The following is a 17,629-nucleotide window of genomic DNA, read 5'->3' as shown; positions in this document are numbered from 1 at the left end:
ACAGACAGTTTTGTATCGGTAACAAACGCAATGGCTACTCCCCTCCGTGTTGCTCTATGGCTGAATATGATAATTATTACTTTTTCACAATAGAAAATTTATTGAAGAAAATTTATTCTAAGCATATTTGTGATTGATTTGTTATGGCTCAGGCTTTGATTTATCACCAAGAAACTCATTTTCATTTCTAATAACCATGGATAGAAGTATTAGTATTTAGATAAATATATAAAAAGTACTTTAAATCTTATATATAAAATTCTCGTGTTACGATATTAGTCAGTAGTTAGTTAGTTACTTCTCCGAAACGGCTGGACCGAGATTTATGAAATTTTGTGTACATATCGGGTAGGTATGAGTGTCTGAGAATCGGCCAACATCTATTTTTCATACCCCTAAGTTATAAGGGGGAGGAGGGAAAGGGGGCTTATAACATTTATGGCAAAATAACGTTTGCTGGGTCAGCTAGTATTATAATTTAATCAGCTTATTAAATCTCAATAAGTGGAATATATTTTAAATTAAGTTATACAGTACTATAAATGCCATCTAAATTAGTATAATAACTATTTATTGACTATTTATTTATTAACACATGCTACAAAATAATTTAAAGTGTGCCAGGCGTTAATAACGCGTATCAATATAGTTATTAGTTATTACCCATGTTAATGGTCGTTTGAGCGATTGTTGGAAATATTTTAGGCTGTGGTTTCGCTACGCTTTGAGTGACAAGTCTATGACATAATCCTTATTCGTCTAACGTCAAATTCAAAATGTCACTAACACGGATTTCGGTAGTGGGGCTAAGCCAACTACGCAAACCGGCAAGTGTCGTTATTAAACGTGCAGCGGCAACTGCAATTTCAAAAAGAAGTCTAAGTGTCAAGATGTACATAGCTGAAGAGAGAGGATCACCTTATGCTCCGGATTACCGGGTCTATTTCAGTGAGTAGTAATCTAAAATATGTCACCATACAAATACAACTTACTTCCGGGTTGATAAGAAGCACTGTCGTCGAAACCTAGTGCTGCACCGTAATCTGTAAACTGAAAAGGTGTCTAACCTTTGACTCCGACCATGCTTGGAGTCATTGAAGATACGCACATTTCGCAATAATTATGCAAACAAGTTTAATCAATTTAAGCAAACGTAAATCTTATATGAATATTGGCTAGTAAGAAGTAATATTATAATTTTTTAATAATAAAAAGAAAGCAAGCCTTCTAAATGTATGATAGGTATTTTATAATGTAAGGTTCCCTTAATGGTTGCGATGTGTTCATCATTGACACAGTACAAACACTGCTAGAAAGCATTTGTATTTACAGCACTTGAGCACCAGCTGCAAACAGATAATGAGATTAAACAATTAAAATAAATGTTTGTTGCATAATTACATACATAAATAATGATGTGTATTAGATACTAACTGTTCCCCGCGGTTTCACTCGCGTTAATTTGAAGAATAAACTTAAATATATGAATATTTTTAAAACCAGTTCTGTGCGATTTAGGCTACTTACGTGCGAAGCGGCGTCGTAGTTTCAATAGATTTTACATTATTTACTAATTTATTCATCCAAATTAAATGCCATTAAAGACAGTTTAACTTCATTAAATTTCCTTGTCAATGGAGTATTTTTCATTTATAAGAATTCATTTGTCTAGCTGATAGTAATGCAATAAAATCTCCTTTACATTTTTTAACCGACTTCAAAAAAGGAGGAGGTTACTCAATTCGACCGACAATATATATTTTTATGTATGTTCGGGGATAACTCTGTCGTTTATGAACCGATTTTGATTTTATTCTTTTTTTGTTGGAAAGGAGATATCCCTATATTGGTACCATGATAGGGAAACCAGGATCTGATGATGGGATTCCAGAGAAATCGAGGGAAACTCTCGAAAATCCACATAACTTTTTACTGGGTGTACTGCTTTTGATGATTTTTAATTTAATCGAAAGCTGATGTTTATCATGTGATCACATTTAAATTTCATCGAGATCTGATTACAACTTTTGGAGTAATCTTTGATAATGCGTATTTACTTGACTATTTTTTCGTCTACCTACGTTGTATTACTTGTTGATATAATTGAAGTCGGTTTTCCTTAGTTCGCCTGCAAACACAATTATTGTGATTCTTAATTTGTTGCACAGCTATTTTAAAACAGGTGATAATTTTGTTCAGAACAAAATTTTTGTGATTAATAACATATTTATTTGGTTAACGATTTATATCATTTGTATAAAACCACATTTGCAAATAATATTTACCTAAAAAAATAGACACATACTGTGGTGGACTTTTTTTAGAACTTGGAGAATGGAACTTGGGAAATGGAGTATCCAACAAAAAAAAGTACTTTTCAATTCAAACCAGTAGTTCCTAAGATTAGTGCATTTAAACAAACAAACAAACTCTATAGCTTTATAATATTAGTATAGATCGCATTACAAACTAATATCAAGTTGTGATAATCTGAAAATGCTCAGTAGTTACAGTAGGCTAAAAAGCTGCCAGAGATATTGGGAGATATCAAATTTAATAATTTATTTTGATATGTTTTATCATAAATTTATCAAGTCTCGTATTAAAAATAATCTTTCTTGAAGAAAAAAAAAAACAAGTATAAGGTCATAAGTGTAAAATATTTAATTTGTTATTGAATTTTAAAACTGTATTTTTTATTTGAAAACATTTGTTTGTTAAAACTGTCCGTTATATCTTATAATATTAACCTTCAATGTTAAAGCAACAAATGTGGACAATGGTCTGGACGAAGCTCACAAAACAAAGTGCATATGTCGCCACAATACCATAGTTATGTTCTAGAATGTTTTTGTACCTTTATTGGTTTGTTTCAAAGCTTAAACTTGTCTATCTATGCAGAGTAAAAAACAACGTCACTTTCAGTTTTCAGTTCTTCAAAATTATGCAAAGGATTTTTATGCAATTATTACTTCTTTTAGCTAATTTCTTTTCTGATAGAAAACTTTTTAGTAAGCACTATAACGTAATTAAGAAAAAATAATATTTTAAGATGACTTTAACCATATACATAAAACGGGTTAAAAAAAAATTGTTTATTCTAAATAGTAACAAAAGAAATAAAAACCCTGTGATAGCACCTCACTTCCAGTAATACTTTACTCAATTTACCACTATAAATCAAAATTCGAATTAAATTTTGTGCTATTTGAAACACTATTTACACTTGTCTGTTAATCTTTGTTATTCAAATAAATAGAACAGTAATTGTCAGCATTTAGTTTAGATTACAATTGTCATTTACAGTATATCATTCTAATATTTATTTTAGAATATCAAAAATAAAAGACCTAAAAATAAAAAACATTTGTAAAGCGAAATTGCTTGGCTGCCACAAGCTACCAGCACTCATATTAATTAAAGTTTTATGTAATTATTGTTTACATAAAAAATCCATCTGCACCTTAACTTTCTTCAATTATTGTGTTTTACATTAAATTTAAACCAGCGGGGACGGGTCGATACTAAGAAATGAAAACAGAAATCTTTCAATTTTGCTGCTTCTACTTTACTTTATAATGATAAGAATTGCAATGCAGGTAATGTAAGGATCGAAGTAATTAATTCTTATTTTAGGTAAAAAGTGAGTTCTATTCTTCTCCTTCTTCTTCTTGATTAATAGCTTTCAATATTGCCAAATGAGCACAGATGATTTTGCCAATGTCACGTAGAATACAGTGAGTTCTATTCATTTTGCCAAGTAATTTATTCTTGTATCTGTCATTTTTTATTTCTCTTTACACTGCTGTCTGTTTGTAATATTAAAATAACCGCCTTTTACTAAAAGCATATCAATGTATAGGTATATGGAATAAAAACCAAAATAACATTTTTACAATTTTTGTCTGTCTGTCTGTTTGTTCTGGCTAATCTCTGAAACGGCTGGACCAATTTAAACGGGACTTTCACTGAAAGATAGCTGATGTAATAAGGAGTAATTTAGGCTAAATTTATTTATTTTATAACTTCGCGAACTGAACAAAACTTTTTGCTCAATTCCACGCGGATAAAGACGCGGGCTCAGCTAATGTTAATAGTTAATGAACATTTAAAATGCAGTCAAATTCAAGTCCAGTGTTGCCAACTTAGTGGATTTTCCACTAGATCTGGTGGTTTAGACACCCTTTTTGGCGAGAAAAAATTGGTTTTAGTGGCTAGTGGATTTTTTAGTGGTTTAGGTATGTTCCAGTTGGTGGTAAGCTTCAAAGCTTACCACTAAAGAATGATCTAGTATTTTTCTAGGATTTTTTTACAGGCACACACACACCACGCAAAAATGGTATATTTTTGTTGTGTAGGCAACACCGAACGACTTTAAGCCTGTCGGCTGTTGGGAATTCCCTGAAAATTGTTTATGAATTTCTTGAATGAACCTTTATATGTTCAGCTATTGGGTTAAGTTTGATTTGATTCGAAAGACCAAGTTGTTATTTATTTACTCAGTCGTCAAAACTAAAATATAAAATATATATTTTTTTTAAAATTCTTTATACAATAATTAATGATATTTTTAATAGATATTTTAAAAAATTTCATTGTGTATACTTACTTGTTTTTTAATTGTTAATTTCGCGCTCTCACAAGTATTCGCTGCACCAGCCTCTCTGTGTCCTGAATCATTATTTATCATTTATCTTAAAAACTATGAACTTTATCAAGATTGTTAAAGAGAACAATGTTATTAATAATTAAATTCTCTATAATTTGTTTCTAACAAATTTTTTTCCGGAATCAATTTAACAAAAGTTATTTAAGCATGAATCGGAACATGTAATTAAAATTAGTTTTTTATCTGTTTATATTACTTTTTTGTTACTAAAGCAGAAAGTAATTACATTACAAATTGCAGATGAAGCTGATTCATCAGAAGACGATTTTCTTTAGTAGTTATGTACTTACCTAATTGTTTCCTTTTTTTCTGTAGTTACATTAATTATTGTTTCCTGTAGTACGTAACATAAATAATTATTATTTTATTTCATGATAATAATTACGGTGTTGTTGTATTTTCAAATTATATTTAGGTAGGTAGCCGTTGTCTTTGATTTTTTTTTAGTGGAATTCTGATGGTTTGAGAGGACAATACTTTTTAGTGGTTTCTGGTGGTTTACAAGGCTTCATTTGGTGGGTTGGTGAAAATAAAGTTGGCAACACTGTTCAAGTCAGTTCAATAATCAATCTCTGGTTTTACCCACTAGCGATAGAATTTTGACACAATTCGTATGGAGCTTACGTCAAAACTGTCTTTAGTAAGTAAATTCAGAGATAGATTTCTGTCTATTTCTGAATTATATGTGTAATATTGAAACTGGCCGTTAGTAATTTACTTTCATTCTCGTTTAGCCTTGATATAATATTCAATACTTTCAACATGTACCTCGCCTGACTACTATCGATTTGAATATCAAGGATAAATGTATTGTTAACATGTTTGGTAACACACTTATCAAATTCTATTTAGATTTTGCTCATTGTGATAATTGATTTATGCTTTTAAATTGTCGCTAGTGTCTATTTTTTTTTCCTGATTTTTGAAAAATACCTTTCTAACTGTCGCCTTTGACACCGATTACTAAAAATATATAATTTAAAATTACGTTTAAATTACATACGGTCTGTATAATGTTACAGGCCGATAACGACAACCAGGACGAAAAACAAAAACGATGCGTTTAAACATAATATTATTTAAGCTATGCTAACGTAGAATCTGTGGCCATTGTGTCCGACTCGTTGTACCTAAATTATAACAATAGTGAGAAAATTGTATTTTGAAACAAATAATTGTTTAGCGATTCCGTCCCCACAAGGTCAATGTTCATTTTGTTCACATGGAAGATGTTTCGCTATCAGCGATCTTTCTATAAGCATGTATGATATATAGCGAACTCGGTGAATACTTTGGGTTGGTTCTATAAATGACCACACGTGGTCACACCAGTACGTCGAACAATTTATTGTAATATTCTCGTTCTGCATACATTCGTGATTACTTCAGGAGCGCAATAGTTTGTCGACACTGTCGTTTCGTGGCCTGCCTCTAATTTAATTTGCGTGGGGCTAAGCCGGCGTGGTCCCTAGATTGGTACAGTACTATTTCATAGCATCCTATCTATATGAAAAATAGATTTTAGTCGATTCTCAGACCTATTCAAAATTTTATAAAAATCATTCCATCCATTTCGAAGGAGTATTGTAACTAACTTTTTTTTATAACAGTGTGACTTGTGGTTTTCACTGATTTTTTTTTTGTTCAATCACAATACAATATAGCCTACGTCACTCCCGAATAGTGTAGCTTTCTCTTAGTGAAAGAATTACGAAGATTACCCCGACAAACAAACAAAGTTAGAAAAGTTTACCTAGCTGTATAATATTAGTATAGACAAAACAAAGTTGGGTTTGTTCGAACACTTATAACTCGAGAACGGCTGGACCGATATTCTTCAATCTGTAGGTACCTACTAATAACCTAAAGCTCAAGCGTCTGAATCTTCAACTTTTTCAATCAAATCTCAAGAACTACTGGTTCGAATTGAAAAATTATTTTTGTATTAGATGGTCCATTTCCCGATGAAGGCTATAGGCTATATAACATTTTATAAGCTTTTTTCTCAAATTAACGCAGGTGAAACCGCGGGACACAGCTAGTTATTCATAAACATTACTAAACTATTGAGTCCTCCCGTGACCACGGTTGCTGTAAAGTATCCGAAACGTCGCACATCTAAAAAACTTAAACTGAAATAAAATCCGAAAAAGTTGTTTTATTATAATTTTTTAATTATATTTTATTAGCTAGTAGTTTCGTCAGTTACAAAACTGACGAAACGTCGCTCCAAATTAAAATTTACATCGATACTAATATTATCTCAATTACAACAATATTTATTGCTTTGTGGCGAATAATAATATCTTATAACGTACACGTTACACGGTCGTCTGTTCCTACGGTAAGCAAGCTAATACTTGTTTTATAGGAACAGCCGACCGATATAACTAAATACTTTTTAAAATTAATATACATAGTAATATTATATCATTATATGGTACATAGTAATATTATACCACGCTGGGCAGGCGGGTTGGTGACCGCAGGGCCGGCTTTGTTGTACCGAAGACGCTGCTACGACTTCGTGCGTCGTCTTACGCATGTATAAAATTCGAACAAATTAAATTGTAGTCGATTTAATTATCTTATTTTCAATATCATATATTTTTAGGATAAAATTATGCAATGCGACACAGTTATATTGTTTTATAAACGTATTATGTAGCAATACGTAAAGGGGCATCCATTAATTACGTGAGCTATTTTTCGATCAGTTTAGACCCCTCCCCCCTTATGTGAGATTTGCCTGGATAGAATAGAAGTTGACGGGAAATAATAAACTGTTCAAATATACTATTGTTAATTTATTTAAATTAAATAAAATTAGATGTGAGAGTTGTTTGAGTTAAAAGTTGATGTGAGATTTTCGATTAGCCTCCCTTGGTTTAAATGAAATTTGGTAAGATTTCATTGGACCCATCCCCCCATTCTGAGTTCACGTAATTAATGGATGTCCCCTAATAGTGTGGTATTCGCCCAGAGGACGAGAGCGGGCCCATCTCGCCGCTGCATGACATAGCGCTGTGGGCGGACCGCGGCAAGCGCCTCGCGCACATGGTGGTGGAGGTGCCGCGCTGGACCAACGCCAAGATGGAGATCAGCCTCGGCGAGCCGCTCAACCCCATCAAGCAGGACGTGAAAAAGGGCGCAATGCGCTTCGTGGCCAACGTCTTCCCGCACCACGGCTACATCTGGAACTACGGCGCGCTGCCGCAGACCTGGGAGAACCCGAAGCATGTGGATGAGGCTACGCAGGCGCGCGGGGACAACGATCCCATCGACGTCATTGAGATCGGAGAGCGAGTGGCGGCGCGGGGCGACGTGATCACTGTGAAGATCCTCGGGACGTTAGCGCTCATCGATGAGGGCGAGACGGACTGGAAGCTCATCGCTATAGACGTTCGCGACCCCGCGGCCGAGCGTCTCAGCGACGTGGGCGACGTGGAGCGAGAGTTCCCGGGCCTGCTGCGCGCCACCGTGGAGTGGTTCCGCCTCTACAAAGTGCCCGACGGCAAGCCGGTGAACCAGTTCGCGTTCGACGGCGAGGCCAAGGACGCCGCCTTCGCGCACAAGATCGTCGACGAAGTGCACGAGTTCTGGAAGAGCCTCGTAGCCGGCGACGTCGACGACGCGACCGACATCTGCAAGTGAGTAGCGGGGCGGACAGTTCGTTATCAGTTTCTTATCATATTATAATAAATTCCCTGACGTCAAACTATGAATGGCCCCGAGGGTGTTGATTAATTAATGATAAAATATTCGATCAAACGTGATTAACGCTACGAATTAACTAAAAAACATCATCGCGTGATGATCAGATGCGTTGATTTTTGTGGTAATGAATAGTTTTATGCAATAATTGGTTTAGTTAGCAACGGCCGCTAGTCTCGGTGCTGCGAGTGCGTCAGTCGATATAGCAGCGGTGTCTGGTGTGCAGGATGAACGTGTCGGTGCAGCACAGCGCGGCGCGCGTGGAGCGCTCGGAGGCGGCGCGCGTGCTGGCCGGCGCGCCGCCCGCCGCCGCGCCGCAGCCGCTGCCGCGCGCCGGTACGACACGCACACACACGCACACAACACACATGCACACACACGCACACACACGCACACACACGCACACACACCCACACACGCACACACACCCACACACGCACACACACACACACGCACACACACCCACACACTCACACGCACACACACACCCACACACGCACCCACACACACACACACGCACACACACACACACGCACACACACACACACACACACACGCACACACACACACACACACACACAACGCGCTCAAACACGCACACGCAAGCACACACGCGCACACACACACACACATACACATACACACATACACATCCGCGGCCACATGCGCAGCACTGCATTCACTAACCGTTGTCATCTTATGTTTCAGTGGACAAGTGGCACTACGTGTCGAACCTCTAGGCGCAGCGAGACGAAGGCGAACGATGAGATCCATAGACTAATTAAACGTGCATCTGCTACTGACACTTTCCGTACCTACCTTATGTCAGGCGTAAGCCTCGAGTGGAGTGGACGTGTATTGTTCGTTAATCGAACGGACATTATGATTTTGTTGTTAACTTATTATGTTAGTGCGTAAGAGTACTATTGTGTAAATTATAAATATATCTATTTTTAATAACTTTTTTATTTCTTCACGCCTTTTTTAAGTAATTTCGTTCCAAATATCATTTAAGAAGGGTTTATAGTCATAATTAAGTTACAATGTGATGAAGCAGCTCGACCACGCAAGTATCTCAACAAAATGTCAGTTAACTTCTGTTGTACTCATGGGTGGTTGAGCAAAACGTACTACAAATACGCAGCACATTTGTGAGAGCACGCTCTTCGATTTACTTTACGGGATGACCCACAAAGACACCTGGACCAAAAATATGGAGGTACAAAATGACTTACGAATACAAAATATCACCCAAACGTGAATCGAGCCAACGTGAATCGAGCCCAAGGGCGGAAACTCTCGCATCGTAACACTAGAAAAGATGTACATGTGGCAAAAGAAACTCAATTTCTTTACCTTTATTTGTATGCGAAATGATATAAAAAAAAACTTTTAATGTTGTTAAAGAGATTGTAGATTCTACAAATCGACACCAACAATTTATACTACGCCAATTCGATTTTTCGATAAGTTTGTTTTTTAATGCGAACTTGATAAAATGTGTTTTTAAATGTAATAAAAAAAAATTGTGAAATGGCAATGAATAAATTAACTATTAAAGATACCAAATTTCAAATAAGTTTCTTAATTAATATAAAAGATATCACGTTTTTCCCTTTTATAAGTCTCTATTGTAAAGTTCATTTTTAAGAGTTAGTATAAATTGCTGGTGTCGAAATAGTCCAGTCACTTGACTAAAAAAGAAGATCAATCTCGTAATGAGAATTAATAATCTGTAAATTCATATACACCTTCATTTTGGCGATTTAAAGGTTGTTTCTAAAGGCTCATAAAATTCCGTGTCTGAGCCGTGTTATTCAAGGTCAAGGAAGGAAAATGAACAACAGAGCTAACAGCTCGAAATTTTTCAAGAATATAATTATGTATATATTTTTTATACAACTAAGTCGGCAAACACGTGTACGGCTCACCTGATGGTAAGCGATTACCGAGCGAGATAGATCTATATGGAATCCAGATAGCCCAGATGCAAACAGATAAAAATTGTATGACAATTTTGGAATCCCTGTTTCAAGCAATAGTTTACAATAACTTCCCATACAAATCATCGTTTTTTATTTGGAATTTTCAGCTGGGTGGTATTTTTTTCAAGTAGTATACTTTTAGCGCGTTAGGGAAAAATTAATGAGAGTAAATTTTACGATGCGCGCGCACACCGTCACATAAACCGACAACCTGAGCTAGTCAACAAAGAAGAAGTTAGTAACGTGAAGTTAGTTAGCCAATGAAGTAGCTATAACTTCTTACGTGCATATAAGTACATACACACTTTTTTGCAAGTAAACAATTATATTTTTTCTTTGGATAGGTATAGAAAAGCTATTTCAATGTGGACTGTAGTGCTGTGCCTTGACATCCTGCAAAAATTTCGCTGCCAAGCAAAGAAATTGTAGACCTACTCGTATCTACATAATATTTACGTATAACACCTCCCCTCACATATTTAAATATCATGAACACAGTCACCGGCCTTAGCACTGAATCAAAAGTAAAAAAGTTTAACAACTAACATGTTCGTATATAATTCATTGAGCTATTATTACAATATACGTAGTACATTATACTTCAATGATGCTATTTAGACATTTTATAGGCTTTATATCGGGAGACCGCTCCTACTTATTTATTACCTTATATTTTTTTTTCATTAGTATCACATGCCTGTATACCTACCTAAGTCTTTTACCCGAGCCTTATTATTTTACACGCGAGGGCAGACGTCGTTGACGGTCGTATCCGAAACGCAATATTTTGAAGTAATTTTATAAAGTTTTCTCTTCTTAATTTTGTTTTAAAATTCATCTATATTGCTTAGCTAGGTTAGTTTATACTATTTGTCATTGAATTGTTAAGTTTGGAGCGGTTCCCCAACGCGATGTATTTTTTTTTAGAATTATTAATACTCGTACATACTACTTAGGTACTTTAAGATTGAGTTTCTTTAATTATTTTTTACTTTTTATAGGCAACTCAGGTTATTGTGTCGGGGTTTTTTTAAATTATTTATTTAATTTTAATTTTTTTTATAGGTGCACTTATTATAATGTAGATTTTGTATATTTAGCAGAATTACAATGACTGAGATGTAGTACAGTAATACCCCGGACTTACGCGATAGGTGGGACTGAGCGCTATCCGCGTAAGTCGAATTCGCGTAAGTCGGGGTACAGTTTTGCGGGGTATTTTTCGTAATTGATCTGACTGTCGATTCCCAAAAAACACAAAATCGTAACTTATGTACCTACGCGCCGATTCCGCACTACACGTCTGTGCCTGTTGTAAACTGAACGAATAATAATACGGGTGGGGGGAGTCAAACAAAAAACGAATAGACGAGAAAATTAAATCGCGTAACTCCGAATTCGCGTAAGTCGAGGTAGCGTAACGCCGCAATTATACTTAGCCCGCGCCGCGTGTCGCCACGCTGCCTGACGCAACGGCGGGTTATTACATTTACGTGTCGTGTCGCCACGCGCCCTGACGAAAATTCGTCTCAGTCAGTACAGTGGAGGCCTTTGGAGTAAACGTCTACAATGTTTTCTTCAGACTCGGATACGGATTTTGAAGAAAATGTAGCATACCTGCTCATGTTAAGCTTACTCAAAAAGGAAAGAAAGAAAAGGAGATATTGGGTACATCCAATAAATACTTCAAGAGGAAGCCGAAGTGAATATCATTTGTTGGTGCAAGAACTAAAAAGCGATGAAATTAAATTTCAACAGTACTTCAGGATGACAAAACAACAATTCAATTACATACATTCTTTAATTGAACAAGATATTAAAAAGATTCATACCAGACTTCGCCGACCCATTGGAACAAAAGAAAGGCTAGCAGTTTGTTTGAGGTAATTTTTATTTTGTATTAAAAATCAACAATTTTAATTTTAACAAGTACGAAACTATTATATTAATCATTCAAGTACGGTGCTCAATCAAAAGTTACACCGCTGTAATAAGTGGACAAGTTTTATTCTCCGGTAGAATTTGAATTTTGAGCCTCAGGATCGAGTATGGACTGAGATTCAGGTGAAAACTCCTTTATTTCTGTAGGTGAATTATGATAGTAGTAGACTCTGGATGGCTCTGGGAGAGGCTGGTTACTTGGCGGAACTACCGTTTGAGAAACTATTCTAAGCGGTGTCTTTACTACACGTTCCATTTCAATGTTACGAATTTCAGCCTGAGAAATAGCCATATGTAAATCTAATTTAATTTTTGTTTGGTCTAATTTCGGTAGTGCTTTGACTGCTTTGCTCATACTTAAGAAAAACATGTCTGTTTCATCCAAGTCCAGTTTTGACTGTTGTTTTTGTTGCCTCAGACTATGCTGTGTCTTCATCATATCGTAAATGTCGGCTAAATCAGGTTTTCTCTTCAAAGATGGGCTCCTTTGAGAATATGAACTTAAGTTGCTTTGTTGTGAATCACTTCTGAAATCAGACGGACTTTCAGGAACTTCAGGACTTTCTGCAGGTAATTCCGATGTGATGGTCTCTGCAGATGTCGACGGAGATGATGGCGGTATCAAATTAGTCTTAGTGTTTCTCATTTCCATGTATGGACGTAAAAAACCCATTTGATCTTCGTATTTCCATGGAGTCCCTTGCGTTGCCGCTTGCCCAGATTTAGTTTTTCGTCGTTTTAGTGCACTACAGTATGCGTTGCGTAATTTAGCCCAATTATCTTTGCATTCTCCAACTGAAACAAAAATCGTTACTTTAAGAGCTGATAGTGTTATTATATTAAACAACTATTTCCCATGGAACATAGTTCGAAATATGGAATTAAAATTTAGTTGTTCATAGTGCCTTAGTACAAAATCATTTTAGCGATCTATGATCCTTTGAAAAGTTGTTCATATTTCTCAACACTATCATCCCTTAAAATATTGGTAGACAATTTGTTAACATGTATTATTATGTTAACTTTAATATTAGGTACTTGACTTTATATTTTTTCTTTTTACTATATCTGTTGTTTAATTATATATTTTTTTTGTTCACAGGTTTTTGGCCACTGGTAACTCCTTTCGTTCAGTGGCATTCAGTTATCGTATGGGTTTTACCACAGTGAGAAATATAGTCAAGGAAGTATGCGAAGCTATTTGGAAAAATCTAGCACCCATTGTAATGCCACAACCTTCAGAAGAGAGATGGAAAGAGATTGCAAAAGATTTCCAAACATATTGGCATTTTCCTAATTGTCTTGGCGCATTGGATGGCAAGCATGTAAACATAATATGCCCAATAAATGCTGGATCAACCTATTACAACTATAAAAAAGATCATTCAATCGTATTGCTTGCTTTAGTTGATGCTCAATATAAATTTGTTATGATAGATGTAGGGGCGTATGGCCGTAACAGTGATGGTGGTGTATACGAAAATTCCGTGATGGGGAAAATGTTCGAACGGAACCAACTGAATGTTCCACAGAATACTCCAATATATCAAAATTCTGAACCTATGCCGTATACTATTGTGGCTGATGCAGCATTTCCTTTAAAAACGTACCTTTTAAAGCCCTACAGTAAAGCAAAGCTTGTAAACAATGATTCTAATAAAGTATTTAATTACCGTTTATCACGTGCTCGAAGAACTGTAGAAAATGCTTTCGGAATTTTAAGAGCAAGGTTTCGCATTTTTCAAGGACCTATGCAAGTACAACCGGATATGGCAGACATAATCGTACAAGCTGCATGTGCCCTTCATAACTATTTGCGTACCGAAAAATCGCAAGAAATTGAAGAAAATTATCTAAATTCTAATGAAAGTCAAAGTTCTCAAGACGGTCTCGCTAATATTGAAATTGTCGGAAGAAATTACCGTCAAGACGCTATTGCTGTTAGAGAAAAATTTAAAGAGTACTTTGTTTCTCCAGAAGGACAAGTACCGTGGCAAATGGATATGATCAGACAAGGCAGAATAGACTAGAGTGTGTTTCATTCATCATATCATAATCATCATCATAATCCCAAGAGACTCTAAACACCTATGTACTTTATTTTCGAAAAAAATTCTGAAGTAGCAACAATTATCATAATAATATCGTCGGTACCTACTTAAAAAAAATAAAAACAATACAGTTACATACCTGGTAGTTTTATTTTTAAAGATATTTCCTCCCACGCCGAATTTCTTTTTAGTTGGTCTTTATAATCTTTGTGTTTTTGATTGTAAATTATTTCATAGTTTCTAACGACTTCAATTAATTCGTCTGACATTTTTAAACACACGTCCACTGTTCTACGTCGCCACTCGGCTGTCTGCGCGTGCCCACGCGTTATTACACTAGACCCGACTGGGCTGACGCGTCAGAACCCCCACCACCGACCCCACGCCGATCGAAATCGCTCGGTCTGCGTGGCGTCAGCAGGCTCTGCGACACGCGGGACGGGACTAATGTAATCACTCCAGTACTAAATGTATGTAACCGATAGCTTACCCACGCGTTGCGACACGCGGCGCGGGCTAAGTATAATTGCGGCTTAAGTCGGGGTATTACTGTAATTGATACTTTCACTTGACAATTGTATTTCCATGTCCCAATTTTCTGACACCATAACCATTACTTTAAAACAGCTTTTCACCAATTTTCTCATCAAACGAAACTAAGAACACTCGATTAAGTCATTAATATTCTTTTTCAGTGCTCTTTCATTTGATAAAACATTAGGATACATTCACAGGCATTCTGTTTTCCATCCCCACTTTTAGCCCCATTAACTTCAAACGGCTCAACCGATTTTTTTAATGTTTTTCATTTATTTTTATTATTAATTTTGTAAAGTGCATATGATGCTATTTCATTTGGTACTTGAGTAAATTTACTGACATTCGGATTTCCATCCTCATTTTCTCCCCACCACATATATTTGAAGATTTTGGGTATTTTCCTCACTTTTACCCCCAGAGTTTTTTCAGGGCTCAACCGATTTTCATTGAACACATTATTTTGTAATGTGCACGTGATGCGCTTTCATTTGAAACACCACTAGATTATATTTGCAGAATTCGGTTATTCTTCCCCACTTTCACCCCCCACAACTTTAAAACGACTAAACCGATTTTCATCAAACATATCTAAAAACACTCGCCCGTAACTCACCTTTCATACAAAAAATAAAACTAAATTGAAATCGCTTCATCCGTTCGCGAGCTACGGAGCCACAGACAGACAGACAGACACGTCAAACTTATAACACCCCTCCTTTTGCGTCGGGGTTTAAAAAAGGTGTCGCGAAGTAAAGCAAGGTTAAAGACATAAACTCCTTATCCTTTGTTAGTGTGCCTCCGGAGTATTTGCTTATTTAACCGACTTTCAAAACAGGAGGAGGTTCTCGATTCGACTGTATTTTTTATGTATGTTACTTCAGAACTTTTGACTGGGTGGAGCGATTTCGACGAATTTTGTTTTAATCGAAAGGTGGTGTGTGCCAATTGGTCCCATTTAAATTTATTTGAAATCTAACAACTGCTTTTCGAGTTATATCTAATAATGCGTTTTTACTTGACGCTTTTTTCGTCGACCTACGTTGTATTATACCGCATAACTTTCTACTGGATGTACCGATTTTGATAATTCTTTTTTTGTTGGAAAGCGGATATCCCTAGTTTGGTACCGTGATAAGGAAACCAGGATTTGATGATGGGATCCCAGAGAAATCGAGGGAAACTCTCGAAAATCCGTAATAACTTTTTACTGGGTGTATCGATTTTGATAATTTTTAATTTAATCGAAAGCTGTTGTTTATCATATGGTCACATATAAATTTTATCGAGATCTGATTACTACTTTTTGAGTAATCTTTGATAACGCGTAGTTGCTTGACTATTTTTTCGTCGATCTACGTTGTATTACTTGTCGATGTAATTGAAGTCGGTTTTTTTTTCGTTTGCGAGCAAACACAATTATTATATACCTTACCATACCTACACTGTTACATAATGGACTTGGTGTATCATTATATTTATCTGATTTTTTTATTAACTTTTTCAGTTTTTGTCTCTCAATATCGCTATTATTTTAAATCCTTACTACTATTATGAAACATTTTAACTAACGAGTTAATTGTCTCATTTCCACGTAGGTATAGGTAATTGTGGATAGAAAACACTAAATAAAGTAACAAAAAATAACTAAGTAAGTTATTGAAACGCTACGAATTAATTTTCATAGCTTTCTCTAACTTCGGTGAGCACAGCACCCTCTCAAAGATAGATCAAAGTTGAACTTGAAGATAGAAATAATAAGATCAGATAGTTCATTTGAAACGGAAAAAATGATGTTTGTGCTATCTGTCTTGGGGTATTTAAGGTCATATAAGTTATTGAGATCGGCCGTAAATCCTATGCCGCGTAGAGGTTTACATAAGCGACCGCGCGCTGCACGGCGAGCGCCGCAGCGAGCATCGATCGCGAGCGGCGCCGCAGCGGCGCGCCGCCCGGTCTCGGCTCACACACGCACGCAGTAGCGCGCCCGAGCTCAGTACCTACACGGTACGCGCCGACACCGCTCCTCTCATCCTCCCGTCCCCTGTCGGGGAGGCGGAGGCTCCGGCGCCGCGGGGAGGGGACGCGGAGACGGGATACCGGTCGAGCCTCGAGACAAAGAGTGGCGATCCTTGCAGTTGTTGCAATTTCACTCATCAAAACGTTAAAGTTTACTGACTAATACATATTTTATTCATGCTTGATCACAACATGACAAAACATAATGTAGCTATGTCAACATAATCTTTAGGCAAAGGTTAAATTTTAAAGCTTTTCAATATAGGCATGTATTTTATAACTTTAAAGATATTTAGTATTTTATGAATCGGTGTTCGCTGCAAATTTAACTATAATTTATTAATCAAAATCTATACAAATTTAATTTGTAATATGGCGATACAAAAGTGCTTCAGAAGCCTACTTAAACTAAGTATTTTTTTGTATTGATTATGTAAAGAGCCTTCGAACCATGCGTCTCACATGAATTTAGTTACTACTTATAATTTTTTAATACTACTAGGAGCTATAACGATAACAAAATTTCCGGGTAAGCAATATACGAGACGACACTTTTGCAGTCGTTAGGCAGAACAAGCCTCTGAGAGTATCGCAGCGTGTAGGCAGGAAGGGTAAAGGCGCGCAGGCGGGAGGCGCGAAGGCGAGGCGGCGGGGCGGGCGCGACGGCAGTATCCCGGCGAGCGGCACGCGGAGCGGGCTGCATTCGGATAACT

General features: G+C 36.4%; 3 protein-coding genes across 3 annotated transcripts; 2 read left to right on the top strand and 1 right to left on the bottom strand.

The window, feature by feature from the left end:
• Positions 1-773: 773 nt before the first annotated feature.
• On the top strand, positions 774-9,343 carry LOC123655050 (inorganic pyrophosphatase). Its single transcript, XM_045590892.1, has 4 exons — positions 774-948; positions 7,653-8,319; positions 8,610-8,719; positions 9,092-9,343. Exons 1-4 carry the CDS (start codon positions 777-779, stop codon positions 9,121-9,123), a joined length of 981 nt encoding a protein of 326 aa, XP_045446848.1. The 5' UTR covers positions 774-776; the 3' UTR covers positions 9,124-9,343.
• Positions 9,344-12,373: 3,030 nt separating this feature from the next.
• On the bottom strand, positions 12,374-13,531 carry LOC123654938. The gene is made up of 2 exons (XM_045590796.1): positions 13,528-13,531; positions 12,374-13,104 (listed from the first exon to the last, which is right to left on the bottom strand). The coding sequence occupies exons 1-2, from the start codon at positions 13,529-13,531 to the stop codon at positions 12,374-12,376; spliced, it is 735 nt and encodes a 244-aa protein (XP_045446752.1).
• Positions 13,532-13,535: 4 nt separating this feature from the next.
• On the top strand, positions 13,536-14,339 carry LOC123654937 (protein ALP1-like). Its single transcript, XM_045590795.1, has one exon. The coding sequence runs from the start codon at positions 13,536-13,538 to the stop codon at positions 14,337-14,339; it is 804 nt and encodes a 267-aa protein (XP_045446751.1).
• The last annotated feature ends 3,290 nt before the right edge of the window (positions 14,340-17,629 follow it).

Source organism: Melitaea cinxia, chromosome 7 (assembly GCF_905220565.1).
Source record: "Melitaea cinxia chromosome 7, ilMelCinx1.1, whole genome shotgun sequence".
Lineage (NCBI taxonomy): Eukaryota > Metazoa > Arthropoda > Insecta > Lepidoptera > Nymphalidae > Melitaea > Melitaea cinxia.
Note: the sequence above shows the minus strand (reverse complement) of the source record. Positions and strands in the feature narration are given on the sequence as shown.

Coding starts and splice junctions, on each gene's coding strand:
- LOC123654937 (XM_045590795.1), top strand. CDS start 13,536: ATGCCACAACCTTCAGAAGAGAGATGGAAAGAGATTGCAAAAGATTTC.
- LOC123655050 (XM_045590892.1), top strand. CDS start 777: ATGTCACTAACACGGATTTCGGTAGTGGGGCTAAGCCAACTACGCAAA. Junction 949..7,652: donor GGATTACCGGGTCTATTTCA/GTGAGTAGTAAT, acceptor GTATTCGCCCAG/AGGACGAGAGCGGGCCCATC. Junction 8,320..8,609: donor GACGCGACCGACATCTGCAA/GTGAGTAGCGGG, acceptor TCTGGTGTGCAG/GATGAACGTGTCGGTGCAGC.